Here is a 27,050-nt window from a genome sequence, read left to right as displayed (position 1 = left end):
CGTCGCTTTACGATAATGTGCTCATTTAACAGATAGTACAGTATTACTGTACCATTTGATAGACCTGTCAGAGGTTCAGTAACTTTATACCGTGACTACAGTACTGTATTTTTAGTACAGTTTTGAATGGCTGTATTGTACCATTACTTCGTCGTGCAGACGTAGTGTTACGTCAATAATTAATTTAAATTAAAACCATTATATTCAGTAGGATTTCACCCGCACAACTGTACTAAAAGCTAGAAGAGAGGTCCCTGTATTGCTGCTACGCCACTGCTATATACACAGTATACAGTACTGCTACTACTATACACTATACAGTACGTATAGTAGTGGGGCAGTAACTAGTGACTACTTGTAGCACAGTAGGACAGTTTCAGCTGAGTCTACTGTACTGTACTGTACAAAAAACATTTAATTCTCATGCTGAAATTTTAATCGCAGTTGCTGCAGGATTGTTAACGAAAGATTAGTATTTGCAAACCGCTAAAACCTCAATTAATGCGTATGTTTTACTTGGAGCCAATTTACAGCATGATAAATTAAATTGTATAATATGTTTACCTTGGTAGTCTTAATGAATGGACTGTATAGTATACTGTACTGTATATTTCTGATGAAATATTTATTTATAAACGAGACTTGTGTTCTGCAGTATATCGCATATTTTAAGTTGTATTAAGGATGAATCTTCAGATATACTGTAGTTATCGTTTATGAAGTATTTTAGCCAAGCACGGCTATATTACCATTTTGATCATACCAAAACGATAAACAAAAACAGTAAGGTTATTGAACATCTATTTCTTTTATTACTGCATCAATAAAATCTGCAGTTGTTCTATCCCCTTGGATATCAGGCGTACGGCACTAATAGAAGGATATATTATTTCTTAATTAATTTAACTGCAAAAATGAGCAGATTAGAAGCTTTAAGGAATAAAAAATGACAGCAAATTTCATCATTCTATAAGGACTCTAATCTTTTTACTAAAATATTTAGTTTCATCTCTCTACTAGTAGTACCTTCCCATTCTTGATTGTCGTCCTAACGGCGCTTTCGATGATATCGGCATAATCATCCAAACTATATTATGAATTAGAGTGACGTCGCTTATTACAGGTTTGCGAGCACTGTTGAAGGAATAATTATGTACAGGAAATTTGGCTATAAGATAAAGACGAGAAACCTACCCTAAGTGTCGCAACATCAAGGCACTTGTAAAGAGAAAGCCACAAGGGTTCGCCCGATTTAATCCTACTAGGTCACTTCCAATATTTCTTGCACCCTTTGTATTTAAAGTCAATAAAAATTGAATTGTTTCAAGAAGGTGGATAGAGAATGTACAGTATGCATAATTTGGGAGCTTAGTACATCCCGTTTATGTTATTGATAAGCAAAGTAAAAATAATCTGGGTAAGAATTAGTTAACTATAAGATTAAATTAATTTTACTTAATAAAGAAATAATCATTGACAATGTAAATTCGTCTAAAAGTAATGCTACTACCGTACTGATTCAAAAATAGCGTATTTATCTCCGATGTTTTTCCCAGGCACTAGACCAATGCCACCTACTAAGCCGATGCCAATGTGGCTCACGATGTTACCATATAGATTTGGCATTACCATAACATCAAATTGCTGAGGATTAGTTACCATCTAAGGGATCTCGAAAACATGGCATTATGAAACGTTAAAATCTACGGTTAGAACATGTTTTTGAATATTCTTGGGAGTAGTAAATCACGTAGTAATTCAAGTAATTCTATCAAAACTCGTAATAATGAAACACAGCCTAACTGCTAACAGATATAAAAGATTTTGACCTGCATACAGCAATTGTCAATTATCATAGACTCGAATTCTATGTCTGTGTAGTCTTTTGAAATTTCTCTGCATGTCTCCAAGAATAAGCCATCGGCTAGTTTCCTGTATAAATTTTTAGTTGGATAAAACTTAGGTGATAATATCAGTAATACTGCATACTTTAAGTGGTACTTACATTATGTTAGCCTTATGAATTGCAGTTACTTTACGCCTGTTATTCTGAAGTGCGTAATCGAAGGCAAACTTTGCAATCCGCCGACTTTTCTTTTCTGTTATAATTTTTAAACTTTCAACAACTCCATCGACGTTCTAAGTATTTGATAAGTTACATAGGTTCCTCATTCGCTAAAATATATTGCTTATACCCAAATTTACGATAACTATTACGATATTGAATACTAACCTCATGCTCGAGGCTGCCGTACTCGCCCTCCGTATTTTCGCGAATAACTACTAAATCAACCTGGCCATGCCTGTTATCAGCGAAGTCGCATGAACATACGAGTGTATTAATTACAGTAGATAATCTGACTTAAACTGATTCGTTTAAACAATCTAGCTTAACTATTACTGTATACACATTTACCTAGTCCAGACACCAGGTATTGATTTACACGGTACGATATTAGAATACAGATCAAGCTTTCGCCTAGTATAGCAACAATTTAAAAATAGAAACCGCATCAAATTTCATACTTAATATATTTTCTATAACCTGCCGCGTATCTTTCATTACATAATTATTAAAAACATATTCACCTGCTAGACCTTTAGGAGCTACAAGAACAGTAATACAAAATAATACACTTGTATGTTTGTCACAATATAATGATATAAGGATTATGGCAGTACCAATACCTTATTTGAGCGTTAATTGATTGAGATTGAGGATTGGAAATATTAGTAGTAATTGTTCCTAAAGTACATTCAATAAACTTAATATTCAAGTACTTAAAATTGCAGTATAGAGAATATTCGAATACCACTCAGGCATATTGAAGTCGTACTAAACCAGAAATTATTGCAATTTGATCATTTATAAGCAACAGCTTTACAAGCTATAGGCGAAATTAACCTTTTAGTCCGATACCGTTTCTTTTCAAGGAAATGATAGCAGCATCTGTAGATGATTCATCTCTATCGTAGCGATAAAATTAGAAAAAAGCTGTATTACGTATTATTGAGTTCACTTTATGCGTATTTCAAATAATTATATAAAATCAGATCAGCTGTCACTAAAACATGAGTATGCTAGAATTCAGTACTGTGCTTTATGGTATACTTTTAAAGAGCTATTAAAACCAGTTTACGTAGGTTATTGCTATACAGAAATTTAAACAGATGTCAAGTAATATATTCAATAAAATACACACTTAACTTACTTGATATCTATTACTTCAAAATCTATTGGAGCGCCGCATTTACTACGATAAGGGACGTAAAATTATCAGATTACGGAATAATATCAATAACGTATCTTAAAGTCTATTTATTTGTGAAAGTGAAATACTATCTTACTGTAGCACCGTCTTAACGTGCCTTGCCATCTCAGGACCTATTCCATCACCTGGAATTAAGGTCACAGTATACCGACCTCCGTATTGAGAAAAAGCATACTAAAGAAGGCAAAAATAAATACATAGCACGGTAAATAGTTAATTTATGCATAATTGTAACATAAGAGATGTTTCGCTTTGATTTAGCTAAATTGTTAACTTAATACTGATACTACTGCAATTTATTGTTAAAGTATTATACCGCAATACTGCAGTATTATTAAATCATGTATGAAAAGTTCGGGTAGCTATAAGATGGTTAGTAATAAATTTGTAAATTCATTAATCTAACATTTGCTTTGGACGAAGATAGTAAACGATGTCCAATCGGATAGAATTGCATGTGCAAACCCTGTAAATTGAAAAGATACATGTAGGATGAAATAACTGAATTTCCAGTGATGCGCGCTGTATCTATTTTATCTAATTAATTAATTATATTATTTTATGATGAGTTCATCAAAAATTTTGTTATGGAAGAACATTACTAAAATTGCAAGTGGCAAAGAAACTGATTGAGAATGATTTTACATGGTAGAACTGGTAGGTGAGTTATGATTGATTTTCTTTACGAAAAATTGCCTACTTTATGCTTGTATAGATTTACTGTCTTCCATATGTTACAAGCAGAAGCCATTACGTCAAATTCGTTAACAGGAAATGTAACGAAGTTGGTAGTTCAGTACCAGTCTGATTCAGCTAGGGGCTGCAAGTGCTAAGAGAGCTGGAAATAGCTTTTCAGTCTGTACACTCAGTGTACAGTACAGTACGTAGCAGTCTCTGCAAGAGAAGCCACTGGCTACACTACACGTCTCGTTGTAGTCTTACCGCATACAGGTTGCACCAGTTTGAGTCATAGGATTCCTTTTTTCCTCGTTCGTTGTTAATTACTGTACTGTACAGTACTGTACAGTACTGTGTTGATTTCTACAGTACAGTACTGTATTTTACGTTAGAACTCACGGTACCAAATACTATACCGTACAGTACATACACGTACAGTACAGGACAGTGTACTGTACTGTACTCTACCGTCGGTTACTGTGCTTCTGCTACAGTACTGTACAGTACACTCTATCGCTATACTGTACTGTACTGTACGGTCGTGCGTAAAAACTTTGAATGCTGTACTGTACTGTACTGTGTACGGTACTGTTACCAATTGAGGTTTAAAAGTCTCTGACTAGTCTTGCAGGCATAACTGTACCCCACCGTTAGAACACCATGCACTGTACACTGTACTTTGTACAGTACAGTAAACTACAGTAAATCACTCTTGCGACTTTTGCGACTGTCATGTTACAGTGCTGTACTGAACAAATGAACAATGAGTAGTACTGTACATTGTGCAGTACTGTAATCTCTTTTAGCAGTCCGTAGGACTGTACTGTATTTTTATATTGATGCACAAGCAATATCAGCTTACAGTACGCGGTGCCAACTACTGTATCAGTTGCGGCGGCAGCGGTGCGCGAGTTGTGGGTGTACTTTTTGGACGAATAAATATACAGTATTTCTTCTCGTTTCATTTCTGCATATCAAAATTTCTGCTGGTTTGTTTATAACTTGACATTTAAAATTTAAGTTATTGATGCTATTCGTGACTAGAAAGTGTGAAATAAAATTCGATTTTTATGGTACAATAAATCCAGCAGTTTTGGAAGTTCTCGTAAAGAATCGATTTGAAGTTAATCTTGGGTTATCGAATCAAGATCATTTTTAAGTTTAAAAAATATCCTTTAGTTTTAGACTACCGTTAGTAGTTAGTGTACCGTATATAAGTGCGAAGTCGTCATATCTTGCACAAGATGTAATAGTTTAAGATTGACTTAAAAATCTAGTCAAATGGATTATTATGATTATTTTTATCTTATTTTATATTATTACTACTTGCAGTTAGTGGTCAGTGCAATTCATTATTATTACTATCTTATATTTCTGAAATATTATTTTATTGTACTGTATGTTTTAACTGTAAATAGCATTGAATTAATTTACCGTATATACGCGTAAAATGTACCATCATACAGTGATCGTTTGTTAATCAGTAACTGCTGAATGATGATTTTGATTTATTATTATAGTAATAAGAGATCACATATCCAGAGTTTTAAATGAAAACTATGCTATAAATATATTAGATTGATAATATTTAGCTTTCCTTATTAACATACAACACTTTTCTCTTTCATTTATAATAAAGTATTGTAACTGGATCGTCTAAGAATCAGAAGGAATGACTAGCAATACAAACGAAATGGATAGCAATATAAGATGTACACGAGAACAGTTGATTACACTGATGAAAGTTCGCGGCAGAGAGGGAGCAGCGAAACTAGGAAAAATGTTTGGAGATGCATCGGCTTTAACCGAAGATTACCTTAAGTCTTCTATCACTGAAGGCTTAAGTGGTGATCCTGATGACATTGCTGAAAGGAAGAGACTGTTTGGTGTCAACGTTATACCTGAGCCAGAAGCAAAGTCGTTTTTACGCCTAATGTGGGAGGCTATGCAGGATTTAACACTAATTATTCTGATGTGTTCTGCTGCAGTTTCTCTTATCCTTGGCTTAACGATCGAAATAGAGTCGAATGGCTGGATAGAAGGAGTTGCTATTCTTGTTTCTGTAATTGTTGTTGTGCTGGTTACGGCATTTAATGATTATACTAAAGAAAAGCAATTTCGTGGCTTGAAAAACCGTATTAAGGAAGAACAAAAATTCGCCGTTATTCGAGGCGGAACTGTTCAGCAAATTAATATTGCTGAAATTGTGGTTGGTGATGTTGCTCAGGTATGCATAACAAATCTAGATCGATTATTTTCTATCTTGATAATGCCTATATGATAGTTGTGTAGTGATAATTATAGCAGTAGCAATCTTTCTGAAAGGTAAAGTATGGCGATTTGTTGCCTGCGGATGGGGTTGTAATCCAGAGCAACGATTTGAAAACGGATGAAAGCTCACTTACCGGCGAATCTGATTTAATTAAAAAAGGACCAAATAACTTGATGTTATTATCCGGTACTCATGTAATGGAAGGTAGTGGTAAAATGATCGTAACCGCTGTTGGTGTTAATTCACAATCAGGGATAATTTTTACATTAATGAGTGGAAAGAAAGACATGGCTGATGACGCTCATGATGACGATGACGATGAAGATGAGGATCTGCGTATTGAAGATGACACTTTATCTGGGAACGGTGAAATCGACATTGAGAAACCGGAAAAGAAGAAAAGACTGAAAGTATAATTTTCTGTATATTATTTATGATTAATTTTTAATTGTAACCTTGATGCAAATTTCTACTGTGCTAGGAAAAATCAGTGCTTCAAGGAAAATTAAATAAATTGGCAATATTAATTGGTAAAGTAGGCCTATGCATTGCTGTGCTATCATTACTGGTCCTAATCGTTCGCTTTTGCATCGAAACTTATGCTATTGGACAACTACCGTGGGTGCCTTCGCATAGCCGACGCTTTCTGGGCTTCGTAATTATTGCAATAACAGTTATCGTAGTAGCTGTTCCTGAAGGCCTTCCATTAGCCGTCACGATTTCTTTGGCCTATTCAGTAAAGAAAATGATGCTAGACAATAACCTTGTAAGACATCTCGATGCATGTGAAACCATGGGTAATGCAACCGCAATTTGTTCTGATAAAACAGGAACTCTGACTACAAACCGTATGACAGTAGTTAGCAGCTACTTAGGGAAAAAACTCTATCCTCATGATCCAGTTATTAATGACTTGTCCAGCAACTACATTGAATTACTTTGCGAGGGTATAGCAACAAATAGTAGTTACACTTCGAAGATTACGGTATGTATATCATCGATCTTAGTTTTTCTTTTACCTGGTAGCATCAGATCTTATAATATTCTTTCAAATATATTACTAAAGCCGCCGCCTCCAGAAAATCCTGATCAGTTACCCGGCCAAGTCGGAAACAAAACAGAGTGTGCTTTATTAGGCTTTGTAAAGAAATTTGATCGTAATTATGATGATTACCGAAAGAAAATTACTGAGGAAAACTTTCTTAAGGTGTATACATTCAATTCGGTACGTAAGTCGATGTCTACCGCTATTCCGAAGAGTACTGGCTGCAGAATTTATACAAAAGGGGCGTCTGAGATTATTCTAAAGAAGTGCAGTAGTATCATTAATTCTGATGGTGCTGTTCAGTGAGTAATTGAGAGATACAGTGATAAGAAATGAATTTAAATTTGAAAAATAATCATTAGTTGCATGTGTACACTGATAGTGATTTCTCGAGTGAAGAACGTGATGATCTTATCAGATCTGTTGTGGAAAGTATGGCTTCTAACGGTCTACGTACTATTGGACTTGCTTATAAGGATATAGACAACTGTACGATTTTCTTGAGGGAGAGATCTTATTTGATTAATGATTTTAAGTTTGTGTTATTATGAGTATTCAAATATTTTCCTGATATATAAATAAATCTGAAAATACGTGCATAGATAATCTCGTAAATTGGGAGGACGAAGAGAGTGTGATAGACGATTTGACTTGTATTGGTGTTGTTGGTATTGAAGATCCAGTAAGACCCGAAGTTCCTGGTGCAATAAAGCAATGTCAAAGTGCTGGTATTGTGGTTAGGATGGTTACGGGAGATAACTTAAAAACTGCGAAATCAATAGCTCTTAAATGTGGCATAATATCGGAAAATGACGGATTTATAGTTATTGAAGGAAAAGACTTCAATAGAAGAATTCGAGATAAACATAATAAAGTATGTAAAATACGTATACGTATTGTGTTACATTACTAAATTGACAATTTCGTTGTAGATGATTGTTTGTCCTCAATATCGTATGTATGTACCATTTTCAGATAAGTTTAAATCTTATGAGCAAGTTACTCCCTAAAATAAGAGTATTAGCACGATCATCTCCAGAAGATAAGTATACGTTAGTAAAGGGCCTGATTCAAAGTAAAAATATTCAAGATGTTGTAGCTGTTACAGGAGATGGTACAAACGATGGTCCTGCCCTAAAAGTGGCGGATGTTGGCTTTGCTATGGTAAATATGAATTACATACGCGTAATTGTACCAACTGTAAATTACTAATACATTAATTAAACGTGATAAAATGTTTAATGTTTGAAAGGAGCATGCAAGTACTGTACAACATATTATGTTATGTCCACTTTCTTAGGGAATTGCCGGCACTGATGTTGCAAAAGAAGCGTCAGATATTATATTAACTGATGACAATTTTCGTAGTATTGTGAAGGCTGTAATGTGGGGAAGAAATGTTTACGACAGCATTTCAAAGTTCTTACAATTTCAGCTTACCGTAAATGTTACTGCTGTCATAACGTCATTTATTGGAGCAGCTTCAATACAGGTAAATTACAAAAAGAACAGCTGCACAGATATGTATTTAAACTGTTATCATACGTTACTGTACTTTCTTTCAGGCTAGCCCGTTAAAGGCGGTACAACTACTATGGGTCAACCTGATAATGGACACTTTTGCGTCTTTAGCCTTAGCAACAGAACTACCTTCTCCCGATTTGTTAAATCGCAAACCGTATGGACGTAACAAGGCCTTAATATCGAGAACTATGACGAAGAATATCGTAGGCCATTGCCTGTATCAGCTGACAGTGCTGTTTCTTATTATATTTTATGGAGAAGTCTTATTTGATATTAAGGAAGGTCGAGCAAACGAGACTGCTCACTCGCTAGTTCCTACAAAACATTTCACTATGGTATTTAATACTTTTGTTCAAATGCAGGTAGGTCTTAGTCATACTGGATGTATAAAAGAATTATTCAGTAAGTCTTATATACGCATTAATAGATCTTTAATGAAATCAACGCTCGAAAAATTCATGGAGAGAGAAATGTACTTCAAGGAATACTTAAGAATCCGATATTTTTAATAATATTTTTCGGTACAATCGCTGTTCAGGTAAATGATGTAGTATTAACGTAGTGTATTTGCTTGTATAAATTGGTTATTTAAGCGGATACTAATTGGTTTATTCAATAAATATTATGATTTCAAGTATGAGAAAGTAAATTGTATCACATTGCTTAGGTTGTATTAGTAGAAGCTGGTGGGATAGCTTTCCACTGTTTACCCCTCGATCTCGATTTATGGCTCTGGTGCATATTTTTCGGAGCTGGCGAACTCGTTTGGGGTGTGATGCTTAGCTATATTCCCAGTTATAAATTACCCAAGAGCTGGAGATTTGGGACGAAGCCAGTAGAGTATCCGATTAGTGAACCTGATTCAGTTCCTGATAACCGAGCACGAGTAATTATTTCTTTTAGGTGTTGTATCTAGACTTTGTTTGCTTTTAATACGGTGACTCAATTCTTTTATAATAGTTATTATGGGTACGAGGAGTATCACGTCTTCAAGCGCAGGTTCGTTCGATATTATCGCTTGGACGAAAAATCTTACCTCGTTGGAGATTAAATTCTATGATATAAATTGATTTTATTAGATTCGAGTCATCAATGCCTTCCGCTCAAGTCTAAGTGAAAGAAGAGCTTCTACACATGTTGCATTGGGGCGAAGACCTACTTATGGCCAGATTCACACTCGTGATTGTGTTGAAAGCACCGTTTAAAGAAACGAAATAGCAACTGTGTACTAATACTAATTATAACATATACGTCACCTTTCTTTTCAGTATTAAGCTTTCAAATTTAGATTACAGTACTACCAACATACTACAGTAACATTTTGGAATGTACTTTCAACTTGGATTGAAATGATGTTTTATGTACTTTTTCCATTAAATGTGATAAGTTGAAATTGTTGGAGTTGACGTGTACGTCACCCTGCTTTATTTTCGTTTTATATCCGAAATAGTAACTTCTTCCCAATAAATCATCCGAAAGTATTTACTTATTTAAGTCAAACCGGGTTGTTACTTATCATGTTACTTAATACAATTGATATTATTATATAGGTTCTGTTGTACTTATTCATTAGACTCTTTTAATGGATATATGTAATTCTTATCCTTGTAATGTATAATGTAACGGAGTACCATCTCACCATTTACTGCGTTCATACCTGCTAGCGTGATTCGCCATTACAATTTCGTACTGTACTCAATGTACTGTATTTGTTGCTAGATTTTGTAGCTAAGACGGCTTATCGAAGTAAGAGCATAATTATATAATCCTCTATCTCCTATAATTTTGTGGTTTATAATTTTGGTATGAACCATTCTGAAAAGAATAAAAAATTCGCTAATTTTGATGACTTAATACAAAAAGATCGGCTCCTACTTTATGTACCGCATATACTGAACTAGTGTGGAAGGCCAAATTTTCTAGACTTGACACTCCTCGGATGGACGGATTTTTCATACTAGATGAGGGCGAAAATGTCGAAAAATAGTCACTCAGTCGCTCATATTGCGTTGAACAACATTTATGATCTAAAGTTACTGCTTCCAAGCAACAGGCAATGGAATACAATGTAATATTACCTAATTAAAAAAACAGTCATTTCAGAATCGACTGTCTGAATATTAAATTACTATCATAATGAAGTGTTTGACACAATTTATTGACGAAACTAGGCCAAACGCTATACTGTACTGTAAAATAAAATCTAATTTATTGCAGAAACAAAAAATTTCTATACTGTACAATGTACTGTACGGTACATTGATTGCTTGTACTGTACAGTACTGTACTGTACAAAAATATGGAAAAATTCACCATCCACATTGGTAGTGTGGTACTGTACTGAACGACAGCGATTACAGTACTGTAATGTACAGTACAGAACAGCATTGTCTGGGGCTGATCGCTCATTGACTACTGTTTTACTGTAAGTTGATCAGTGCATTGCGCAGTCTCAAAGTACTTAGCCAACTTTTGTTAACTTGCCTCACTTGTAAAGATGGCGGTGCCGATGAAATGGAAGAAGATTCAAGGCACATCAGGACCAAATCCGCGTCCACGTCATGGGCATAGAGCTGCTGTAATAAATAATATGATAGTTGTATTTGGAGGTGGTAACGAAGGAATTGTAGATGAACTGCATGTATACAGTATAAGTAAGTACTGGGATTTCATACCATTAGCAGATATTGTACTTGTATACAGTGTGATATAATCAATTATAATAATACTGTACTGTATTATTGGTGTGAGTAACGCTATAAAATGATCTCGCAATACAAAAGCTAGTTTGTTAGCATCAATCTTGAGTTGAGAGGATTGTACTACTGTAAAAATATTTAACCTTTTAATTATGCTGTTAACTTAGTTGATCCAATATAACGAATAGCTCGAGTAAAAATGTCTAACTTGTACTACACATTATCAATTTTTGATATCACTTGTCTTCCTTGGTTGACACTACTTTACAGTGATAAGATTCCAGTACTGGCTTAGCAGGAAGATAAAATTTCAGTACTTTTCACGCTATCATGTTAAAAGTTAATACCGAAATATTCGACATTACGTTTAAATTAAATTAAAAATGCATTTGTCAGCACATTTATTATTGTAATAATTATAGCATTCTCGATTTTACTGTTCTTTGCTATTTGCACAGCGAACATAAATGCGGTGACTACGTAGCTCGCATGCCTCTAAGTTATGAACTTATGAAATATATTTTACTCATTGCTAAATTGCTAGATGTACAGTAGCTACAATACAGTGTGACTCACTGTGACTGTACATACAGTATTTTAGGGTGTACAATCACTGTACTTATGATGTGATATAAAACACTCATAATTTACTTCATTGAGATGATTTTACTAAATTTTAGTTAAAATTGTAGGGAAAACAGCAAACTGCAAGGTAGTTTTGATTTATGTCAAGAGTTGTTGTTCAGTATGCCGTTTAGTACAGTGAAGTGTTATGCCTCGCTATACAGTACTGTACTACAGTGGCATAAACCAGCACATGTACACTAGTAAGGTTACCTATAATTCTTCTAATTTTGAAGATTGTACAGTAAAGAAAATTGTAGCGCTACTGGTGCTTGCTTAGTCGTGCTAAGGGATGACCCTACAATTGAAGGATAGAATAGTGCTTGTTACGAATATAAGCTGCAAAGGGGCCACAATTCATTCAAACAGTAGCTTAGGAAATTGATTACTTTTATTATATAGTCGTACATTATTTTAATAAATTATTAGTGCAAACTTATAGTACAGTATAGCCTTTTTTATCTGAACTGTTTAATGCTGGTTAGTAGATACGCTGCAGTTCACTAAATATGGTATACATATTACGGTATATAAGCAAAAGTCATAGATCATTTAACTAAGCAAATCAGTTACTCTGAGAGTCAGTTAATGGGTATATTTAACTCTTATTAAATTAAACTTAATTCCTTTGTATACTGAAGTGCTATTCTGCTTGTAACTTAAATTAAGGTATATATTCTATTTCAAAAGCTAAGTGTATTACTTTGTAAGAATAAAAATTGTTGATTATAGCTAATGCCAAAGATTAGTTCGTCTAATGTCATAATTTTTTTAAGGCAACAATCAATGGTTTACCCCAAATGTTCAAGGCAACATTCCTGCTGGATGTGCTGCTTTTGGCTGTGCGAGCCATGGCAATAAAATGTACATATTTGGTGGTATGATAGAATATGGGAAATACTCAAAGGAAGTGCGTTTAACGTTAACAATCCATGCAAGACTTGTATAGCAATTAGTATAGAGTAACTAATACAGTTAAACAATCATTAATATTTTCTCATCAGTAATAATCTCCTAATTAAAATGCTACGTTACAGATGCATGTATTAAACGTGCGCTCAGTGCATAGTACAACAGACGCAGAACCTTCGAACTACCAGTGGGAATGGACACGAATAAATCCGAAATCGCCTGTAAATGGTCCACCTCCTTGCTGTCGTCTTGGACACAGCTTCGTGATAGTGGATAACAAGATTTATATGTTTGGCGGATTAACTACTTTGGAAGAAGAAGGAAAAGAAAACGTTCATAGGTATATAATTCATGACGAGTTATCCTTGACAATCGATCTAATTTATATACTTTAATATATATTTAGATATTTGAATGACTTGTATATTCTCAATCTGGCGGATGAAAAATATCCGAAATGGGAAATTCCTGAAACTTTCGGTACTATTCCTTCACCTCGAGAATCACATATATGTATAGTTAAGCAAAATCGAGATGAAAGTCAGCCGAAATTGTTGATTTACGGTGGCATGAGTGGAAATCGTTTAGGCGACATTTGGATTCTAGATATTGGTAAGTAAGTCTTATTCTTTATGTGTGAGACGTAGAAAATACTGGTAAAGGTTCAAGTTTTAATCCCTTTCTTAGCATCAATGACTTGGTCTAAACCCGAAATACATGGAATTCCTCCATTACCTCGCAGTTTGCATTCAGCTGTTGTTGTGGGCAGAAGGTATATAAATGATTATTGCTATATATCATTATCGGAACTTTTAAATTTTTTCTGTCTATAGGATGTTAATTTTTGGAGGGTGGGTACCAATGGTTTCCGATGATAACACTAACAGAGATGAAACCAAATCAATGTCCCATGAGAAAGAATGGAAATGTACTAATACGTTAGCGTCGCTCGAATTAGGTAATAAAATGTGATTGCAATATATTTAGACCTCTAGATTGCTTTATTATTAAAGTGATTTCTTCAGATACTATGAGTTGGGAAAAAATCGACATGGATATATCAGAAGATAACGTACCTCGAGCGAGAGCTGGACATTGCGCTATAGCAGTTAATTCAAGATTATACATATGGAGTGGACGTGATGGTTATAGAAAAGCTTGGAATAACCAGGTATAGGTATACAAGTTTAACGATTTGCTATTATATTGCACTCTACTTAGAAAGCATTCTTTTTAGGTTTGCTGCAAAGATATGTGGTATCTAGAATCAGGTACTTAAGTTTAGTATTTTATGAACTTGATATTGGTATTTACAACAAGAATGTTTTTCTTAGAAAAACCAAAAGTTCCTTCGAGGGTGCAGCTCGTAAGAGCAAGTATTAATAGCTTGGAGGTTTGTTGGAGTGCCGTTAGGTCAGGTAATTGTGTTATCATAGCTTAGTTAAGCAATTTTACTTAACGCACAGCCTCATTACAGCGCTGACTTAAAGACTTGTTTTCCATGTTTAGCCGATTCTTATTCACTGCAACTGCAGAAATTTAAGTTTTCTACAAGTGATGGTCTTTCGAATTCACAACGGTCAAATAACCTTACCTTAAGCGCTAATCCTTTAAAAACAGCTGCAGAAGATAATCGTAGCACTACGTCACTAGACCTTATAAACGATAAAACTACTGAACTTTTAGGTACAACCAATAACCGTACTTCAAGTACGAGGTCATCGGTAGATAATAATGATGATTCAATTCCAGGAGCCACTATCTCATCGGTGTTGGCCGCTTCCATTGGCAAAAGAACACCTACTAGTTCTAGTTTCTCCGCGGGTACTGATACCCCTAGCAGTAGATCTAGAATGCAATCTGCCGAGAGTGAAGATCGGCAACATGATATTAATCAATCAATAGCGGAAACTTCGGAACCTTTTTCTTCTGATCTCAAAGTTACTGATTCTGTATTAGATAGCCGACGCGAGTTGACCGTAGAATGTACAAGTAGTAATGTTAACATGTCGGCAGCGGTATCCACTGTGAGTAGATCAGAACTAGCGAGTGATAATCATTATCCGATTGTTATGGATTCCATATTGGCGGAAGGTATTCAGCCGTCTACAGTAGATTCTGCAGCTTCTTTGGCAGTTTTACGTAATAAGGAATGTGTAGTTCACAAGGGTACCATTTCTCAAGCATCAGATATAACGACTGCTGTAAAATCTAGTACAGTGTCTGCAGCTACTATTTCTCCAAGTACACAGTTAATGTCAAATAGTGGTGATGATACTACGGCGCAGGTTTCTCAAACTTCCCTGGCTGATATCAATGTTGACTCTACATCTCAGCCCTTCGATTCCGATTCACGTACGATTTCTACTTCTACAACCGGTACATCAAACTATTGATTAAGTTGCAATTTAACTACATTTATACCGGATTATGATTACAGATATAAAGCAACTACAGCTGGTGTGATATTCAAACTTGACGCAAACACAACTTTAATTCTGCTTTGCCTTTAGTTGCCTACGGCTGTTCCACAGCTGTACAGAATACTGAGAAGGCTGCTTATACTCAAGATTCGATTTCGGTAACCGATATTCATCAGTCTAGGATATTAACATCATCCGACCTTATTTGGTGCAATGTTGGTCTTATAAATAAAACTTCTACAATTGTATCTTCCTACTTTCTTCCTGATAGTTCGACTGAGGTTGGTATACATACCAATTTAATATCACTTGACAAAATTTCTAATATTCATGTGTGATTAAGGGGTCTTACATGAGTTTTTACGCGCAGAAAAAAGAACTTGAATCTGGAACAGCTTATAAGTTTAGAATTGCGGCCATTAACTGCTTAGGAACTAGCGATTACAGCGAAGTATCCGCCTTTAAAACATGTGTACCTGGTTAGTATCGTTTGCTTTAGTCGATTAATAGCGCTCTTTGTGACTAAATCTGTTAGCTAATATTACTTGCTATTAATTCCTACTTACTAGGCTATCCCGGTGCACCCGTATCAATTCGTATCAGTAAGGTTAGGCAATAGCGTCTCAATTATGTCATTAATTAAATAAAGCATCGTATTAATACGCGTCCACAATTTCATATTAGAACGCCGATGGAGCCCATCTTAGTTGGGAAGCTCCAACAAATACTTCAGGAACAATTTCAGAATATTCTGTTTATCTGGCAGTGCGTAGTGATGGTCCTGCGTCTTTAAATTCGCAACAGTCAGGACAATTACTTAGCCCTGTAGTCCACTCCGTTCATCTCTCCTTTATTCGAGTATATATTGGTACCAACGCTTTTTGTTTGGTAAATAATGGTCTCGTGTCTCGCGCTTACATTGATCAATCTGCCAAACCTGCTATTATATTCAGGATTGCTGCAAAGAATGAAAAAGGGTATAGATGGAATAGTACTGAGAAAACTTTGTAATTTTTATAAATTTTTGTTGAAATTATCTTTTAGGTATGGTCCTGCAACGCAAGTGAGATGGCTTCAAGGTATGCAATTCAATCATAGTAGACTTTGACGCGATCTGTCGTGAGACATGTAAATTATCACTTAGAAAGTTAAACTTCATCGTATTTTATTACAGAAGTGCAATCTACACTAACGAAAACAGTTGCTGGAAAAAACAGATCGAAAAAACCGCAAAGCGGTAGAAAAGCTTCAGATAAGTACGTTTCTCGTTCATATTTGTACAGAACTATGCTAACATCTTTACCTCATTAGGGATGAACCTCAACTAAAGAAAATTAAGACCTCCTCGGAGCCTTTGACGTAATTGTGTGTGATTGGACCTTTGGCTCATTTATTCGTTCTCCGACTTTCCCTTGTAAAAAGAGTAATTTTTATTTTTACAGCTCTCATGAATGGCTTACTTTATTTATGAAGATTTCTATGGATAACTGTATGTTACAAATATACTATCAACAATTAATCAGTCGTATTTCGATAAATGCATAGAGAGGTTCACATTGACTGTCTTACGTAAAGATTATACCTAAACACGTTCGTATAACATTTACCGATGTTGTTGATGAGAATTTTGAGAGTTTCCTTAGTTGAAATTGTGTAGGATAAATTGTACTGATATTCAGTTCAATTTATTTTCTGCCTGCACTGTTTAATTAGCTATTAGCCACACTTAGTTAATTAAGCATCAGTTAATAGTATTGTCTTTCTATTGAAAAAGTTAATCGTTACCTAACTGACATCTTTAATCACCGTCCAGTATCTACCTTCCATTCGTCTTTGTAATCGTGGATACCACTCTGATCTACAGTACGGCCCTATAGCAGATTTATTCTTCGGAATTTAATTTAATTTAATATATTACTGTATACATATCGTTCACGTAACCTGATAGATACATTATATAATTATCGTGGATTACTAATCCATGACGTTATTGCGTAATTACTTGGTTAAATGTATTTCATGTTTTGTAGTCCTCTCTGATTTACGTTACTCAGGCACTTATTCTTGTGTCATCGCTGTAATGCACTTATTAGAGACAATGTTAGTCAATATTTGATTTGTAATATTAAGTGTGTACCTATACTATCGATTCTTTATCTCAAATAATTTTAAAGAACTCCTACATGTAAACGATAACTTTGCGTTGCGTGAACTCTGAATATAAAGACTACGATGTCAACTATCTTGTTGATAGAATTCGTTGGAAAGCGAATACTACAATAAGTGTACGCGTATTCGCTTACTAACTTCGCTAGCGATAATGTATAGTTAGTTTTCAACCTAATTTATTAGCAGGTTTTGTCTATTAATTATAATTATTAATCCAAAATTGTAATAACCTATTCATAGCAGTGCGAATAAAAAAGACCAACTCTAGATTTATTGATACCTTTTGGTATAAAATCATGTCTTCATACTGTATCGATGCTGCAAGATTTTATGCATATACAATATGTAGTAAAGCTGATTAAAATAAAATAAATGTTTATTAAATGTTTACTATAGCTAAAAAATTTCATCGATAAAACAGCAATCACTTTTATTATCAAAATGCAAATATCAGAGAATATTGCAAAAATTGGATTAACTTGTGATTACGAATAAGTGAAATAAACATTCCAAATTAGAATGTAGAAGTTTGCTTTACATCATGCTTAAAAATGGAAATAATATGCTTTAGTTGAAGCATTACGTCGCTACAGAAGAACACTAAAAAACAGCTAGGAATAGTTAATTAAAAAATGTAACTTAGTGCTGTAACTTTTATGTTACATTGTCGCACTGTAGAGGCCAGCGCACAGCCTGGTTCAAGTAATTTCTATTTTTGTCCATAAAGATTTTTACAGAAACTCTACGTAATCACATAAATTTGCGTAAAGCTTGTAATAAAATAAGTTAATGAAATATACTGTACTATTGTGGCAAAGCAAAATCCACAGCTAAATATTTCTAGTAGTAGCTCACTGTTCTACTGTATGATCTCACGTAATTACGCGTAAATAAGCTGTCTGGCAGCAATTCAGAATCCTGTGGACTATCTCACTTCGCCAAGAGACCATCCACCACCTGTACTCTCGCTGTACTACCAGCAACTCTGCTTCGAACCGAATACGTCTAGAATATTACAAAAATTTGTTAACACAGTAGATTTGCTTCAAATTCATTTCAATGCGTACATGTTTATATTACCTCTTTAATAGAATTTAGAAATATACTAGAGTTAGGGTAGCGGAGACACAGTGTTATAGACTAAGAGCACACGATTGAGATTATCGATAATTATGGTTGATACCTTCAAACCAATTTGGCTATTTTTAGAGAACAGAAACGATGGATAGCCAAAGATTGCGTGAGCAGTTAGCGCTTCTCGGAATTCTTGAACTACCGCAGTTGCTGCCCATTGTGATCTTGTTCGATCGGCATTCTTCAAGTCAGCTAAGGAGAACCACTCATGCAGACCATTATCAATATCAAAATTAGTTAGGTGGATATGAACGTCACCCATTGGATCATTCTTTCCAGTCAGATCATAATCAAAAACGCTAAAAATAATTGTTCTAAAGAAAAACTTAGAATCAGCAAGATGAGCTACAAAATAGATTGTAATCTATTAATACAGATTACTAGATATCACCTTGAAGAAAACTCCTCTTGAGGAATATCGAATTCAAACGTTTCATCCCAAACAGGATTAAGAGTAGAATGCTTAACCTATAAACGGAAAATTTATACAGGTAAATTAAAATTTGTTACGATAGATTTTTTGGTAAATGCTATTAGAAAACTAAATTAACGTACGCTGGTTTTATAACGATTTGGAGTATCAACAACGTAGCATCGAATAAAAGGATCAGATTTGCCGGAAATATCCCTAGAGACTAGGTCTCGACCTTGAATAATTGTAACTATCATAGTTGAAGGCAGTTTGTATTCGAGAGAAATTTCGATTGCACCAGATATACTTAAATCAGTCTAAGAGCACAGAAAAGATTTCATTAGAAATTTGTAGTTATCTAGCAGTTTTCGATAATTTGCGCAAAAATTAAAGAACGAATATTACAGACCGCTTGTTGCAAAGGATACCAACCATTGCCCATTTGATCAAAGTCCAATTCACTGAGATTAATAATACATTCGCCCATAAAATCATCCTTTCCTTTAATGATAATTCAATATTAGAAGTATAATCAACTAGTCCATGAAATTAAAATCCACGACTTTATAATAAAGTCTATGATTACAACTAACCAAGAAGATCCCAATCATATGCCATTAATCGAAGTCTAGTTTCATGTAACTGTTCGGGAGGGACATTGAAAGCAATGACTTCATTGTAAATGGGATTTAAAGATTTCTTGACGGTTCTCGTTTTTTTAGCACCTTCTTTATTGCGATCGGGAATTAAGTCAACTTTGAAATATGGATCTGAAGTTCCAGCAGAAATATCTTTGATCGCAAGATCTCTGGCTCTAATGATCTAGAATTTAAGAAAGCTGAATTACATAACTATAACAAAAGCTAACATACGTGCATGGCATGACTGTAAAAAACATAAAGCGCTTAATAATTTTCGATATACTACAAGCAGTACGGAAAACTGTTTTTCCACAATTTTGGTTTTGAATCAAACGAGCGTTACAAAATTGGTTTAAATTTTTTTACCCTTATCATTCACGTTAAGTTACACTTGCAATCTATGCATACAGTACAGTAATAGTTAATAACTATTGTGATAATCCAACTGTGCATATTATACGTATAACGTTAGTTACTGACGCAAACCTGAGTACGAAACATATTATTTTAATACGGAATGACTATATAACCCTAACATAGCTACCATCGTCCGTTAAGGTCATAAATATTGATCGTAGAGGTAAGAAACCTCTATGGTCATGAGTTGTTAGAGATAAAGATACATTCCATTTATTGACTATAAGGTACTATAAGTCAAAAAAGCCACCTGCTCACTTTAAACGACTGTGTAATTGCATGTATTTTATACTATATTGTACTGAACAAGCGAACATGGGATTATGTATTAATAATTATAATTGATATTAATATAGAATACAGAAATTTGTCGTAGAGATTCGATGTAAATAAGGTTTACACGTGGCAAAGCTTGTTCAGTTATCTTATCATTAGAATTACTGCTTGTTTCAGTCGATAAAATCGTCCAATATATAAAGCAATTCACACAGAATAAATGAATAGAATTCAAGAAGCGAATTGACAACAATTGCAATAAAATCAATTCACGTTCAATGTTCTTAATTTTTTATTACTTTACAGAAGTATAGTACTGTACTATAATAGCGCTATTTAATTATACTAACAAACAGAATTTCCTGCATTGTAGTACTTTCAAACGCTTACTAGCGAGAACTCTGAATTGCGACTTGTATAGTCCGAACTTCGAGAGAAGTTTCATTTGATAAAAGTATACGCGTACAGTACAGTACATAAAGTGTAATTTATTCAAAAGTGTCTACAGTATAGAGATTCGATTGTTTAAGGATAGCATTCTACCCAGAGGCAACTAAGAGAAGGACAGAAGTGACTGTTGACTAAGAATTAAATTATTATGCCGACTATCTCACTGGCCATTTTAACTGTACGGTGCATAATTTCAATCGAAATTAACTGACTCTACCCGATGGTACTATAGTAGCACGAATTTAGTTTATTCACTACCAGCTGAGAATTCTGAGAAAGAGTTACCTTTAATCAATAGCCTTCATAAAACTTTTTATTATAAAGTACTAACCATGAAGGAGAATACATTAATAATTACAGTATATCGTTATAGATATAATGCTCGGTTGCTTACCTTCACTAATACCGCCGATTGTTCATCATTGTACTTAAAAGACAGTTGAACTTCTCCTTGTGCATCACCGGATTTCTTTACAGAAGGATCCATCAATCGATAGAGTTCTTTTAGAACCATCAAGTTATTCTAAATTATTAAAAGGATAATACACCTTTAATGGTTGCAAACAGATTACAGACAATATAGTTTGTTGTCTAATATACTGGCTTACAATATACCGTAGATTTTGTGGTCTTAAATTTGTTTAAAGTCATTTCATGTGATGGACTCGATTAATACACATTAGCCCCGTCATTTGCATCAAACTAAACGGGGACTAGTACTGTACACAATATGGATGAAATATCGTAGAATTTACAAATTACGAGTACAGTACAGTTATGTACATTTGCACATTGTACCGTATGTACTGTACGAACAGCTGGATTTTACTGGAATACTATACTGTATTTAACTGGAAGTATACAGTACCAGTTACAAGACTGAGTTCAAAAATTGACTGTGCTCCATTAGTAAAGTACGCGTAGAATTATTATTTTAACTGCGATGGTAAAGTATCTATTTATGGAAGAATTAAGAGTTGTCTGACACCGATCCAACGTGAAACGTTTATATGATTAGATTAATGCGCGATAAATCGTGGACTAATGAAAGAATTACCCGGTATTTCTTTAGTAGTCATAGATAAATCAACTACCTCCGATATCAGTTCAATAACTGTAAGTGAGCGAATTTACTTACTCGCTCACAACTTACACGTTGCTTTATTGTAAAAATGCGCCACGTTGAAGGTTGATAAATCGAACACTATGTGCGTAAAATGCGCATTGTATTACAATAGGACGCTGTCTAATAATTAATGGTAACGGTACTGATGGTAAATAAGTTGTAAAAGGCAAAACAAAATAAACAAAACTGGCAACAGGCTGCGGAGTGAGCCGGGGTCCGAGATGATACTTAGGATAGTACCGTATTCTGTATTTGTTTTGTTTTTATTGTTTTTATAAGATTCTGGTACGAATTTTAAACATTGACTATTTGCAAAATCAGATAAAGTTGATCCGTAAAGCCTAAGTATAAAGACTTCTAACTGCGATACTACGGTATATTACATGTGCTCCTGGGATGCAATAAACAGTACTTACTATTAGTTAATAGTCTGATTGACTTTCCTAATTATTGCTGAAGGTAAAAAGTTTTTACCATCAAGATCCGGTTACTGCACAAGTACTGTACTGTACAGTAGAATAAATAATTCTAATTCTAATAGAAAGTCTGGGGCAGTACCTTACGCGCACGAAATTTTCGATTACGTTCTTCTTTTTCCTTCTGCTCCGGAGTTAGAATTCCCTGATTTACAGCCGCTTCTAAGCTGTCAATAGATGATTTTCGGTAATTATCCATGTCTTCGTTTTTTTCCTTGCTCGTTCCAGCACCCATTTTTTCGCTTGTAATGTAACTAATTATTTAATTAATTATACTGTATATACTATATTATATTATATTATATTATACTGTATAGTGTACTGTACTGTACAGTATATTGTACAGTATAATCGCTATACTGTACTGTACTGTACTGTACTGTATAATTATTATTATTACAGTATTTATTAACAGTAAAAATACTGTATGATATACTGTACACTGTACACTAGTGTACTGTACAGTACTATGCGGTTGTGTAAAAAAAGTGATTCAATGCAGTACTGTACAGTATTGTACAGTACAGTATATGTACAGTACATAATGTACACTTGTACAGTCTGTACAATACTGTACTGTACAGTAAAAGGATAAACAAAAAATAAAAAGTACTGTTACTGTATAGTACTGTACTGTACAGTACAGTACAGTAACAGTAAAAAATAATATAATTTCTCGCACGGGGATGATGCAGGACACTAATTTGATTTGCGCCGCGTGAGATTGGACGATTTCTTTATTTTTTTTTAGATATGTCAATACATGTCTAATGTATCAGTAGGACAGCTTAAACGAAGTGTATAAAGTAATTTATGCAAAATGATCAGGGCTACTGTACAGTACTGTACTACAGGAAGCAACTTCCGTACAGTACAGGAGATTTCTCCACAGAAATATTTGGCACTTTTAGGCCACCCGCTTTTACTCTTCTGAGGAGTGTTCATTAAATTATTTACTGTACTGTACAGTACTGTACCATTAAGCGCGTTGACACATCGACTACGTTCTTTTACTTAACCTAATTTGCGCTTAATGGTACTGTGTACTGCAGTACAGTACAGTACAGTAAATGAACACTCCTCAGAAGAGTAAAAGCGGTTGTACTGTAGAGTGTAGAGGTAATAAAAACCTCTACAGTATGTTTACAGATGGATATCCGGCCAGCCATCCGTTTTTAAGATGGCGGAGATGTTAGCTGGCAAGCCACTTTGATGAACTTAATACTGTACTGTACAGTGTACAGTGTACAGTACAGTACAGTACAGTACAGTACTGTATTACCTTCATCAAAGTGGCTTGCCAACTAACATCTACTGTACTGTATACTGTACAGTACTGTACTGTACAGTATGTCAGCCACTTAAAAAACGGATGCCCGGATACCCATCTGAAAATGATGAAATCCTTCTTCGTAATAAAATGAAAACATTTTTGGTTTGGTTTTCGGTATTAAAATGGTGAAAGGTTTCAGACCTAAACCAGACGGTGATTAGGGATAAAAAGAAAGAAAGGAACGGAAAACCGTCGTTTGCTATACTAAAATATGGAGGTCGATTATTTTGCTGGTCATTTCAAGCTTATTGCATGTCTATGTACTGTACGAAGTACTGTTACTGTGGCCTGTACAGTCTTAAGAAACTTTTGAGTGTTGTACAGTACTGTACAGTACAATAAGTGAACACATGACATCCGCATGCTGCAATGAAGTACAGTACTGTACATTACTGTACTGTTCTAATTTTACGTAACGAGTTGATTGCCAGAGGCGTACTGTACAGTACAGTACTGTACTGTACTGTACTAGTGTACTGTACTGTGCTGTACTGTACAGTACAAACGACATGTTGATCGACATCTGTTAACCTACTGTACTGTACTGTAGCATGATTCTGCTTCTACCTTGTTCTTGGCCCTCTTGGGTATCTTGGCATTAGTAGTACTATACTCTACTTGTTCTTTTTCATCAGTTTCTTTGCCGTGCTTGCATTTTACTAATTATAATTAAGGATGGAAAAATATCTAGGAATCTTTTTACTATTCTTTTACTTTGCAATCTTCACCAGTACCGCTTTGCAGACCGGAATGCCTGTTCTTATGTGGTCAAGTGATAAGTAAGTCTGAAAAATAAAGTTGCCTATAATGATCAGTATGAAAGTTCTCTTCTACTGTCTTGAAATCTCACCTCCGCAGATTATATGGTATTAAATTCCAAAATTCTAAGCATAACACGTTCTCTGTACGTCCTATGAATGTAGACCTTCATCACAAGTGCTAACTAAAATTAAATTAAACTTTACAGTGTTAATCTTATAGTGCAAATTACACTATGTTAAACCCAGTACTAGTTATTACATCTAAGAGCTAGATAAAATCTAAAAGCCTTGCATGCGAAAAACATCTGGATAAAACGCGGGTTTAGATTGGTTTCAAGAATTTCGCCTGTCGGTCCTCAATCATAAATAACTGACTATGAAGCACTGATATTGAATCTGTTACATTATAATAATTATCTTTGTAGTATGGGTGTTTTCCTTCTTAAGCACATATTCTATTCCCTCTATAACTTAGAAGTACAAATTCGCAATATGTGAAATTCATTTCAATTGTCGATTGCTAGAACGTAGAATGCCCATATGGTTCTATCTCATGCATACATAATAAACTGTACCGTTATCGAAAAGTATGAGCTAATAAGTACACTTCGGTATATCGTGCTGCAATATAACTTGAATCGAACTTTATAATTTGGTTAGTAACCCCGTTTAATGTTCATCGTGTATAAATCGTCGAAATTCGGTTACTATAGTAATCACATTTTGTCCATGGTGCGTAAATATAGCCAGAATTTAGAAAAATTAATGCCCCAAAAATGTAGTTTGTATGCGTACATAATTTTAGCTGACAATGATAAAAGATAGTCTTATCTGCAAAATGTGTTTAACATAATCTTGGCTTAGCTTGTTTTTTATTTATTGGCACTTTGACTTCACCTAGGAGCATAGTTACAGACGATAATGTATTTGCTGGAGAAATTCTTGATGTTCAAGAAGCCCAAAAACGTTTACTTCCTATATTTTCCGGTAAACCTCGAACTGTCTGCTTCTTCGTGCAAAACAGAGTAAGTTTCAATGGCCATTTCTTACGTATTTTATTATTTACCAAGTAAATAACTCTAGTTGTTAAATTGGTGCAGCTAAGTTTAAATGATGTTACAAGATTTGGCCATGTTTATGGTTATGAACAAACAAGATCAAGTTTTCATCATCTAAAGGTAAGGAAAGCTATTAGCTAAACTGCATTAGACGTTATACTCGTATTTTACATCGAACACTAACTCCACTTTATTTTGAATATTTTTGATATCAGCTGGCAATTCAAAATGCCAAATCCTCTCTGATATTGCCATCTGTTATGAATGCTGATGTTCTAAAGGAGTTCTTGAAGAAGGCAGCGTCCGGTAAAGTGTTAGAGCTAACAGCGAAAGAAGCTAAGAAATTTAAATTTAATGATCATCACTTCGATAATGACGCTATCAACGCAATTATCGTTCATCTACCAAGAGTACCAGTGAGGCAAGCATGACTAAGGATCGTTAAGTTGTAAATAAATAATAGGGTAAGGCTTTTTTTAAGCTACTTTTTACTCTAAATCTGTAGCAATTCTAAGGAAATAGCCGCCGTATTTAAGAAGAATGATAGAATAATTCATGAGATTATGAAAGAAATTGGAGATCATGTTTCGACTCTTACTGGGATCTTTTCAGGGGCGAAACCATCGAAAGTATGTTTGATAGTTCTTGTAACGATTTTTCACTACGGAAACTCTAAAAAAAATATCTTACCGTAATAATAGGAGTTTGAAGATGGCTTCCTAGGCGAGACTGCTGATATTTACGAGGCATCCGGATACATTAGGCGCCGACTTCGGAAGGCTACCGAAGTCGTCACGCCTAAATACACAACATTAATAACGAATGATACATTTTTTGTTAACGTTAGTAATTGCGTTTACATTTACGCTACCAATTTCGTCTTTGGATTTTACAAACCCGCCCTTAACGTCAGCTTGATGTCTGTGCAACCAACCACCGTAAGTGCCGAATGCGATATGAAAAACTCTAGAAATGTCTCGTAAGTTTTTTTCTTATTTTCCTTCTTTTCGTAAGTCATGGGTATTTTGTAATTGAAATGATTGATTAAAATGTTTAGACTAGATTTGAGTTACAATAATTTGAAGAAAAGTCCGCTTAAAGATCTACGAATTTCGTTAGTAGATAAAATTTCAGAAACTTTCTTTCATGCTTTAATATGTTCTTACTGTAAGAATTGATGATTCTTTCTTCTAATTACATCTAGTATGAGATTTCAACGAACTGATCATATGTTTTACTGGAAGTGTGTTAGTATGAGTGTGTCATACGATTGGAAACAACCGAAATATTCTATCTCTGGCACAGAGCAGTATACGACACAGATCGAACTTATGTCTCCGTATGGCTA

The 27,050-nt window shown here is 34.6% G+C and overlaps 6 protein-coding genes across 6 annotated transcripts; 4 read left to right on the top strand and 2 right to left on the bottom strand.

Annotated features, from left to right (window-relative positions):
* Nucleotides 1-789: 789 nt before the first annotated feature.
* TRIADDRAFT_63943 (expressed hypothetical protein) lies at nucleotides 790-4,915 on the bottom strand (the record flags this gene model as incomplete). Its single annotated transcript, XM_002112369.1, has 14 exons — nucleotides 790-870; nucleotides 1,027-1,087; nucleotides 1,195-1,289; nucleotides 1,516-1,662; nucleotides 1,830-1,932; nucleotides 2,006-2,139; nucleotides 2,234-2,303; nucleotides 2,417-2,479; nucleotides 2,689-2,746; nucleotides 2,906-2,967; nucleotides 3,213-3,254; nucleotides 3,349-3,446; nucleotides 3,679-3,809; nucleotides 4,813-4,915. 14 exons carry the CDS (start codon nucleotides 4,913-4,915, stop codon nucleotides 790-792), a joined length of 1,248 nt encoding a protein of 415 aa, XP_002112405.1.
* Nucleotides 4,916-5,643: 728 nt separating this feature from the next.
* On the top strand, nucleotides 5,644-9,707 carry TRIADDRAFT_25320 (uncharacterized protein; the record flags this gene model as incomplete). The annotated part of the gene is made up of 11 exons (XM_002112803.1): nucleotides 5,644-6,177; nucleotides 6,276-6,632; nucleotides 6,704-7,207; nucleotides 7,289-7,569; nucleotides 7,650-7,756; nucleotides 7,870-8,141; nucleotides 8,243-8,431; nucleotides 8,568-8,759; nucleotides 8,833-9,153; nucleotides 9,219-9,329; nucleotides 9,459-9,707. 11 exons carry the CDS (start codon nucleotides 5,644-5,646, stop codon nucleotides 9,705-9,707), a joined length of 3,117 nt encoding a protein of 1,038 aa, XP_002112839.1.
* Nucleotides 9,708-11,273: 1,566 nt separating this feature from the next.
* On the top strand, nucleotides 11,274-14,645 carry TRIADDRAFT_2707 (uncharacterized protein; the record flags this gene model as incomplete). The annotated part of the gene is made up of 10 exons (XM_002112802.1): nucleotides 11,274-11,445; nucleotides 12,891-13,028; nucleotides 13,192-13,366; nucleotides 13,433-13,638; nucleotides 13,714-13,798; nucleotides 13,860-13,984; nucleotides 14,052-14,197; nucleotides 14,264-14,297; nucleotides 14,361-14,444; nucleotides 14,536-14,645. Coding segments are annotated over 10 exons (1,275 nt in total), but the record flags the coding sequence as incomplete, so codon positions are not given.
* A 1,171-nt stretch (nucleotides 14,646-15,816) lies between these two features.
* On the top strand, nucleotides 15,817-16,530 carry TRIADDRAFT_16582 (uncharacterized protein; the record flags this gene model as incomplete). Its single annotated transcript, XM_002112801.1, has 4 exons — nucleotides 15,817-15,928; nucleotides 16,019-16,056; nucleotides 16,134-16,426; nucleotides 16,494-16,530. Coding segments are annotated over 4 exons (480 nt in total), but the record flags the coding sequence as incomplete, so codon positions are not given.
* Nucleotides 16,531-17,251: 721 nt separating this feature from the next.
* Sytntm (uncharacterized protein) lies at nucleotides 17,252-22,785 on the bottom strand (the record flags this gene model as incomplete). Its single annotated transcript, XM_002112368.1, has 8 exons — nucleotides 18,549-18,623; nucleotides 18,802-19,066; nucleotides 19,144-19,220; nucleotides 19,308-19,481; nucleotides 19,574-19,665; nucleotides 19,758-19,986; nucleotides 21,343-21,471; nucleotides 22,633-22,785. 8 exons carry the CDS (start codon nucleotides 22,783-22,785, stop codon nucleotides 18,549-18,551), a joined length of 1,194 nt encoding a protein of 397 aa, XP_002112404.1.
* A 1,848-nt stretch (nucleotides 22,786-24,633) lies between these two features.
* Nucleotides 24,634-26,133, top strand: TRIADDRAFT_56385 (uncharacterized protein; the record flags this gene model as incomplete). Its single annotated transcript, XM_002112800.1, has 4 exons — nucleotides 24,634-24,662; nucleotides 25,546-25,669; nucleotides 25,745-25,822; nucleotides 25,918-26,133. 4 exons carry the CDS (start codon nucleotides 24,634-24,636, stop codon nucleotides 26,131-26,133), a joined length of 447 nt encoding a protein of 148 aa, XP_002112836.1.
* Between the last annotated feature and the right edge of the window lie 917 nt (nucleotides 26,134-27,050).

The sequence above is a fragment of the Trichoplax adhaerens genome, genomic scaffold, assembly GCF_000150275.1.
Source record: "Trichoplax adhaerens TRIADscaffold_5 genomic scaffold, whole genome shotgun sequence".
Taxonomy (NCBI): domain Eukaryota; kingdom Metazoa; phylum Placozoa; class Uniplacotomia; order Trichoplacea; family Trichoplacidae; genus Trichoplax; species Trichoplax adhaerens.
The sequence above is the reverse complement of the archived record's forward strand: the minus strand, read 5'-3'. Positions and strand labels throughout refer to the sequence as shown.